Here is an 8,540-nt window from a genome sequence, read left to right as displayed (position 1 = left end):
TCCTTTCTTTTTTCCTTTCTTTTTTCCTTTCTTTTTTCCCCATTACCTTTTTTTTTTCCCCACTTGTTTCCCCTTGCTTCTTTTCTCTTTTTTCTTTTGTTTTTTTTTTTCTTGTTTTGTTTTCATTCTTTTTACAGTGTTGCACTGATGAACCATAGCTGTTGCCCAAATGTGATTGTAACTTACAGAGGAACCTTGGCTGAAGTCAGAGCTGTTAAAGAGATTGAGCCTGGAGAAGAGGTAAATGCACTGTGCTTGAATGCACTGCAGTGCTGTGTATGCTCCCAGCCTAGGAGTGGGGTCCACACCACTTCYCAGGCCTCATTCCAGCTGGATGATAATTTTAATCTCGATGGGGAAGGATATCTTGTTTCCTCTTGCTTTGGGAAAAGTTGGGTCTAGGAAATTTTATGCTTCTAGAAGATGATGTCCTGGCTGTGTGTTAAAGCAGGGAAGAGCAGCAGTCACCGTGTATCTGTTAGGCCTAGTTTCTCAGTTTACCCATCTGTAAAATGAAGGTTAGTTTACTGATGTTTGGCTGGAGCTTTGAATTTCCAAGATCAAAGGAAATTATTACTGCTATAATAATTCCCAGTATAACAGTAGGGTAATGAAATGGGAGCCAGAATAAACAAAGTAAATGGGTGCAGATAAATCCTCTAGCTTTTGTTTGGACAGGGCATCCACAAAATGTGAAGCTCAGTCATATCACCTCAGCAAGGTTTGTCTGTGAAGTGACAGAAGAACAAGGGTGTGTATTTAGGTGGAGGAAATCTGAACAGCAGTGGATAAAATTCAGCAAAATAGGTTCAGGGTAGCAGCAGAGCCCTATTCTTTCTCAAACAAGTGTGGAATTTGGCAAGGAGTTTGAGGAAGGTAGGGCTTCTTTTTGTCTTTAAAAGGCAGAGCTGGGGAGCGTGCTCAGCTGTTTGCATCTGTATGTGTCTGCATAGAACCTGCATCCTCTTTGGGGTGGAATTTGAGTAGAATTTCATTGTGGTCCATTTATTAATGCTGATTTAACAGACCGGATTAACACTGAWAAAGTTTAAGTTCAAAGTTAATTTCGATAATTCCCATTCATTTCTGGTGAAGTTGGAAGGGGGATTGTTTTCCAGGGGTTGCAGATGCTCGCTGTTTGAATAAAGAGGGTTTGCTTGCAGGAGCAAAGGGTGAAAGACTGGGGGGAGCAGCTTCTTATTCAGTTTAATAGTTTTATCTGATTCTGACATGGGTAGTCACTGCAAATGCATTGGGTTGATGAACAAGGACTTAATTTCTGCTTCAGAATTTTATTGTGGAGTCCTGCAGATCCTTTCAGCATTTTGGGTGGCATTTATTGCAGGAGGTACAAATGATGAATACTGCCTTACTTGAGATTTTCTTCTGATTAAATTGTGGCTTAGAAGGTCTGTTTTACAGAATCGTGTTGTTTTTGTGCAGTAGCTTTTAAGAATCCTATAAATTATAGAGTTTACTCTGTACAGTCTTGTGGCCTGTGTCTCCCTCCTCAGGTTCAGCATAGCCATTGCAGCAGAAGAGATTTAAAGTGTCTGCTGTAAATGCAGTTTCTGCATTTTGCAAACTTTGGAAACAAGGAAGAGAGGAGAGGAATGTAGGCTAAAATATGAGGCTGCAGAAGAAGCATGTGAATAACTTGCATGCAAATACATATACTTTATTTTAAAAAACATGAAGACTGAGTAAACCRTATCAGCTGACTGTAGATGAGGAAATGCTGTTAAAATTGTTGGGTTTTTTTTTTTTTTTGCTTTGTTTTTACTCTACAAAATGGGCAGCTCAGTTTCATGTCTGGCATTTTTCTTCATAAAAGATAATTGCAGGTGTTCCTTTTTGAGGATTTTTGAAGTAGAAGAAAGCTTAAAAATAGTGTATGAAAAAGCCCTTTGGAATGATCAAAGCAAGTTTTCTTTGCTTAAAAATATTGCCACTGAAGTAAATCATTCTCTTAGGTATCCATTCTCCTGGAATTGGAGCACTAGACCTCTTTTCTTTGCAGAGATCTAAAGCTCATGTCTTAAAGTTTCTAAAGCCACTGGTGACTGCTGTTGCTCCAATTTTTGTGGATTTTCAAAAAGAAAAATTTAAGAAAAACTTTGAAAAAAATAGGCTGCTGTAATTTATCCAAGGCTGGATACCTGAAATCATTATCGTCTAAAAATCTAGGCACCACTTTGTAGTCTGACAGGAGCCTGAGATTTATGCTGTGATGTTTTGTTATCTACACCTGAATCTGGCTGGCCTGGGTTTAAGCCAGGGCAGTATTTGAGGGAAATTCTGTAATTAATGGCAATGGAAACACTCCGCTGTCAGGCTGCGTTCACGAACGGCAGCTCCCGGTGCTGCCGAGAGCTTTGGAGCGGGTGGGAAGAGGCAGGTGATGTGGCTGTAGGGGTTCACTAGTTTATGAAGCACATGAGGTGACTTGATTATTCTGAATATAAATTTCTCACAACTTGTTGTGATAAATCTGTATGTTTACACGGATTTTCATTGACTGCTGTGATTTTCCTTCCTCGCCTAGGTTTTTACCAGCTATATTGACCTCCTGTATCCCACGGAAGATAGAAATGAGCGGTTAAGAGACTCTTACTTCTTTAATTGTGATTGCAGGGAGTGCATAACAAAAGAAAAGGTAATTTTTTCCCCCTAAAGGTCAAGGTATTTATATAGATCTTTAGATGCAACATTCTATCTGGTTTAGCTAATTTGTGTGTGKGGGGAGGAAAAAAACTAGTAGGGTTTTGATTTTGTTTTTCTGTATAGAAGACTTTCTGTTACACRTTTTTTTCCACTGTAATCATGACACATCAGGAAATATCCTGGGTTTTCCCGGCAGTTGCCTTGAAATCTATTAACAAATTGAGGCTTAAGCAGTAAAGATTGTTTCCAGATTGCAGCCGACTCTTCGTGAAGTAGTAAGTTAGATAGAAAGATAACAGTAAATGGAGCTGTCCAGCAGAAAGTCAGTGCATAATAAATAAATGTATAGAAATGGTCTTTTGTCTTTAGGCATGAATGATATTATTCTGGTTTTAATATCTTACCATTTTCTCCTGAGGTATCATTGGTGTTTGTGTATGTATTTGTTTTCCCTAGTCTTGACATGAAATTTATTTTAATCCCTGGTCTCCTGGAAGCAGTAAAACTTCCCAAAAGTGGGAAACTTTTAACCCTCCAAGAGCAAGGGATTCGTGAAGCTAGAGAATGGCGAATGAACAGGAAGGTGCAGAGGATTTTAGGAATTCCAGCCAAGGCTTCAGAAAAAAATTGCAGGTGTGTTGTTAGAAGAGTCTTTAAGCCTGAAATTCCCAACTAAGTCTCTTAACTTTGTGCAACAGGAACATCTTTATGTAGGACCTGGAACCTCCATTTATAACTTTATGACATTTTAGCATGTGTTTTCTTTAGGATAAAGAAAAACTGGAAATCCGTAAGCTGGATGAACCCCCATCACCAGAAGCAGTATGGGACATGATCAAATATGCCAGGAACGTGATTGAAGAATTCAGGAGAGCCAAACACTACAAATATATCCTTTGTCTCACCCTGACTCCAGTAGCTTGCTGTGTAACCTAAAAATCTTACCTGGTGACTTGTGTCAAAAGTACCTGCAGGTGAAGTGTTACCACCCTTAGAACTGGGAAAATATCTCCGTCCCCTTTGTATCTGGAGGGATGAGTGGCAATTTAGCACTGCCATTTTGTGGGATTGTGAGACCCAGGGTTTGTTCCTTTCTGCTCAATTTTTTATCAGTAAGACTAATTGCTGTCTTCCCAGGACAAGCTAAGACAAGTAGGAACATGGGTGTGTGTTTGGGTGCTGCAATACTACCTTTTTTTGAAAGCCTGCATACAAGGCTGTGGCAACAGCTCATGATCACAATCCTGCCTGTTGTAACAGTGGTGCAATGCAGGAAAAAATGCAAGATTCACCGCGTCAGGGCTACACCATGAGGCTCCCTCATGCCTGATTCTACCCACTGCATGTGCTCCCCTTCTTCTGCCCTTGTTGGACCAGCAGCAACTCAGGGCCATTTTTTTTTTCTTTTAATCTGAAAGATAGGTTTGTGGAACAATACCATAGCCCTGGGGTTGTTGTAGCGTGGAAGTATTGATGCCATTTGAGAGAAGAGGACTTTTGAAGAGCATTYTGAGTATGAGGCAGTTCTTCTTTGGCAGTACCACATAGCTGTTTAAGCAGAGACCATCCGTTTATTGCATTCCTTGACTTCTTCACACCTCCTACTGAATTACTGGAGATTTGTGAGCTTAGCCTGGAAAAGATGGGTGTCATATTTGAAGACAGTAATGTTTACATGTTRCACATGATGTACCAAGCCATGGGTGTCTGTCTTTACATGCAGGACTGGGAAGGTGCACTGCGTTATGGGCAAAAAATTATCAAACCATATAGGTAAGTGTAAGACTTTTACTGCTGTAATTCAGTAATGCAAATAACTAAGACATGTCTGGGCAGAGATCACTTCCTTGGTTATGTATTGCAGAAACTTGCTGTCCATGATGTCACTATTCAAAAGGGAATATTTAAATGCTGGAGTGGATTTTTATTACCATCAGATTGTGTCATCCAACAGGTAGCAAAAGAAGACTCTGAGGTTCTTGCCTTGAGCTCTCAAGCTTATYCCATCATACACATTGTGAGGGCTCGGAGTAGCTAGAGAAGCACTATTTTTAATATTCTCCTAATAGTTTTCCTAATGATTGCAGGGAAGCAGAGCCCTGCCCAGGGCAGAGGCCGAGCAGCAGAGGGAGCTGGAGCTGAGCGCAGCTCCTGCACACACAGGCTAGGTTTGGTGCCCCCACGCCCTTGATCTCCCCTGTCCCGGAGCTTGTGGCATGCTGAGCACACGGGCTGGAGCCCTCACATGGGGCAAGGCAGCACTCAGCCTCCACAGAGGAATTAGCATTCCCTGTTGGTGTTTCTGCCATGGGTGCCTGGAAAGTAGCAGTCGTGTGGTTACTCGCTGTACCCGAGCGTGCTGCGAGTCTCCCAAGCAGATTCTCCTCTCGAGACATGACTTTCTCTCCAGACAGGGTGAGGGGAGGTGCAAGCAACGCTCCCCCTTGGAGCGGATGCCAGCGTGAAGTCACAGATTGCTTGGCAGCAAGCAGCACGGGGGARAACGTGCCAGCACATTCCCCTGGGGAGCTCGGGGCTATTTACCATTGCTGGGCCTTGCCCAGTGCCTCTGGCTCCCAGCCTGGCATTCCAGGTCAGCCCTGCTGAAGCGGGCTCTGACGGGTCGCTGTGCTGCAAGGACAGGCCAGCGTGTGTGCTCTCCTGCTTCCCATTAAAGCCTGAGCGTTGCGGGATAAGCAGAGCTGCTTCGGCAGGTGTAGGAGGCTCCGAAAACCGGAGGCAGTGCAGTTTCTTTCCCTAGGGGGCTGGGTGAAAACTAGTGACAGAAAGTCCTTGCCATGGACAGCTGTTCAAAGGCATATGGCAGTTTCGGTTGAATTCCCCCTTGACAGGCATCCCCGTGACAGAAACGCCGGGCGCCCGCTCCAGGCAGCCAGGGCGGAGGGGATGAGCCCTGCAGGGGYAGGAGCAGCAAGGGCCCCTCGGGAGGGGACAGGGCTGGGCACGTGCAGGTTCCCAAAAGCTGGATGTGTCTCTCTCTCTTTTGCAGTAAACATTATCCTTCCTACTCGCTGAACGTTGCCTCCATGTGGCTGAAATTAGGAAGGCTGTACATGGCGCTGGAGAACAGGACGGCTGGAGTGAAGGCCCTCAAGAGGGTACTGCCTGCTTTCCTCCTTTGTAGCACCCGTTAAAAAACGGAGCCCTTGAAGCACCAAGTGCTTCTCCGTCAGTAAACCTGGCTTGGTGGATAGCGCATCGTGTGTTAATATATTTGATTACTGGAGTTTTGGCTYCAGTTTGATATTTTCTTTCTAAAGATGCCGTGTAGGTTGGTGTTCTCACAGAGAGAGTCTTGTCTGTCCCCAGTGAGTTTCTCCTGCAGCATTTGGAAGGAGTATTATGGCTATGTTGCTTCTGTCTGAGATTCTTCACTGTGCTAAGGCTGTGCTAGCGTAAATGAAGCAGAACTCTTAAAACTTCTCCTTGCTAGATAAGGACAGCAAAAAAAAAAAAAAAAAAAAAAAAAAAAAGACTTTTGGCTTTTATAAAAGGCACATAGTGTTTCATGGGTGTCTCGGATTTCTATATCCAAGTTTAACCAGGCATGCTTTTCGTGGTTATGTGTTCTGGAACCAATTGATTTTTAAATAGCTGAAGAGAATTCAATGCCTATGGTAATGCTGACACTGCCAGAGACAGCATTTGGGTTTACTTTTTTCTTTGCCACTCTTTGTTAGTYATCTCTTTATGCTTTGGGTTTTGTTCTTGCTTTATTAGTCTGAATGTGCTCCACGATTTTCTTCCCCTGTTGTTGTTGGACAGAATTTGATTTTARTTTCTTAAACGGCACCGACTACTGTAGTGTTTAATGACTTGGTCTGGAATGTCGTGATATTTTTCCTTTTCTGATGCTGGCAATTTTTAGGCAGCAATAAGACCCATCCAGCCGTCATGAAAGATACTGTTTAAAATACAGGCTCTAAAATGTAACTAATACTTTGTTTAAAAATAGCATAGCTTTTCCCCTTCTCTTTAGTGTCAAAGTTTTGACTGAACCTGGGATTTGTGCCAGTAAGAACGTGGGATGGGGAGGTGGAGGGGAGCAGGAGGTAGATTTGTTGGCATAAGTTAGCTTCTGAACACAAACATCTCCAGTGACTCATTCCCAAAAGCTGCCTCCAGGACCTGCCCAGAGTTATCCCAGTGCTTGATGTTTGGGATGCGGCAGAAAACAGAACTCTTGTCCTTGTTGGTTAGCAAGGAGCTGGTGCCGAAAGCCGCCCTGTCCCTGTGGGGCAGGACAGGGGCAGGGGGAACGGAGCCGCTGCTCAGAGCGGGCTCCTGCTGCGCTCCCAGCAGAGGTGGTTACCTCTTCCTGAGAGGAGCCCAGCAACCGAATGGCCTCACCACGAGGCTGCTGCAGCTCCTCACTTCCTTGAAGRCCAGAGCGCTGAGGTGTCCTCAGGCATATGGCTAATTCACTGCTTTGGGTTCCATCTGTGCTGCTTCCTTACATCTGTTTGAGGCCACTGCTCTGCTTTTCTCAAGTGGAAAACTTGCCTGCAAAACCCCCTCTGTGATGCGCTGTGGATATTGGCAGGAAGCTGCAGGCGTGTGGGATGCACTGCCGGGAGCAGGGCTGTCCCTGGCTAACACGGCAGGGAGGCCGGAGCAGGGATGCGCAGGCGTCTCATGAGCTCTCGCGTTCCCTGCAGTGGTTACACCAGCGGTCGCTTCCTCCTTAAAGCACAGGTAGCTCCTGGGGAAGAAGAGGTGAAGGGTTTGTACACTCAGGTCTGAAACCTCTTAAAGTAACTTTTGYAATAGCTCCTCTCATCAGCCTGAGAGCTGAGGGATAAATGGGTAGGAACAGAGCTCTCTATCTGATACTGGTTATGTCCTCTGCCGGAATATTCCCCACCCCGCTTGCAAGTTTTCTGTCCTAGAGCTGATTGCATTCAAAGTAGTTTTGTCAGGAATGTCATTTTGAAAGGTGCTTTGGGATCCTTTAAGATGAAAGGTGTATTCTATGAATGTAAAAACCTTTATTACTTAGTTTTGAAATTCATTTTATTTCCTACTGGGTTTATGACTACAAGGGGACAAAAAGTAGCTAGAGGTGTCAGACTGTTTCAAACCTCTGAAGAGAGTATTTATAGCCTGGTGTTATATATGAATCAATTGTGTGAATATTTTTTTTTCTTTTCATAGGCAATTGCTATCATGGAAGTAGCACACGGGAAAGATCATCCATACATTTCAGAGATCAAACAGGAATTAGAGGACCACTGAGCCTTTGAATCTATGCAATCCTTCAAACCTTTATTTAAAAAGCCTTGTTACGGAAATCTTCAGGAGTGCTTTGAAAAGTGGTACCGTATGAACACATGTCTGTCCTATAATTGGAATGACAAACACACTTAGGCCTTGAAAAATGTTTCTTGCTTCTACAGCTCTCTGATTGCCTTTTAAAGGAAACATCATGGTTTCAGAAGGGGTACGCATTTTGACAGATCATGTGCAAAAAAAAAATGACTAACTTTATGACTTACAATGTGTATCTATCTTATTTGTGTAAAGTAAATAAAAAGTGGTCTGACCCCTCTTGTGGTTATTGGCATGAATGCAATGGTTTTGCGACATCTCCTTTCTCCCAGTATCTTTTTATTTGTTCTGGCTAATTATTAGCAAAAGCTGTAGGGTTTTGTTTTTGTTTTAGGTATCAGCTTCGGTGAGGAATTCTTGCACTGTGCAAGAGAGCCGCCTCCTTTCCTTCTGCTGGTTAATGGGCAGCCCCATCACTGTTTCWGGCAGGTGAGGGTTCATCTCTGTGTGCCCTGAACAGGGAATGTCAGCACCTACCTGAAGAATTGCCCAGGGCATAAACCCTCTGCTTGTGCAGAGGCCCCTTG

General features: G+C 43.8%; 1 protein-coding gene across 2 annotated transcripts in view; it reads left to right on the top strand.

Moving 5' to 3' along the window:
• SMYD2 (SET and MYND domain containing 2) overlaps positions 1-8,172 on the top strand; it is a 22,876-nt gene extending 14,704 nt beyond the window's left edge. Inside the window, exons 6-11 of one of the 2 annotated variants that reach the window (XM_026048421.1) lie at positions 138-240; positions 2,546-2,656; positions 3,433-3,553; positions 4,263-4,437; positions 5,675-5,783; positions 7,840-8,172. In XM_026048421.1, the coding sequence (XP_025904206.1) occupies positions 138-240; positions 2,546-2,656; positions 3,433-3,553; positions 4,263-4,437; positions 5,675-5,783; positions 7,840-7,920 (700 nt within the window). In that variant the 3' untranslated portion in view covers positions 7,921-8,172. The remainder of the gene's footprint in view (positions 1-137; positions 241-2,545; positions 2,657-3,432; positions 3,554-4,262; positions 4,438-5,674; positions 5,784-7,839) is intronic. The other variant, XM_026048420.1, reaches the window with a different exon arrangement.
• Positions 8,173-8,540: the final 368 nt, after the last annotated feature.

The sequence above is a fragment of the Nothoprocta perdicaria genome, unplaced genomic scaffold, assembly GCF_003342845.1.
Source record: "Nothoprocta perdicaria isolate Ctin4 unplaced genomic scaffold, notPer1 scaffold_54, whole genome shotgun sequence".
In the NCBI taxonomy this organism is placed as follows: Eukaryota; Metazoa; Chordata; class Aves; order Tinamiformes; family Tinamidae; genus Nothoprocta; species Nothoprocta perdicaria.
This window is presented reverse-complemented; position numbering and strand designations above follow the sequence as displayed.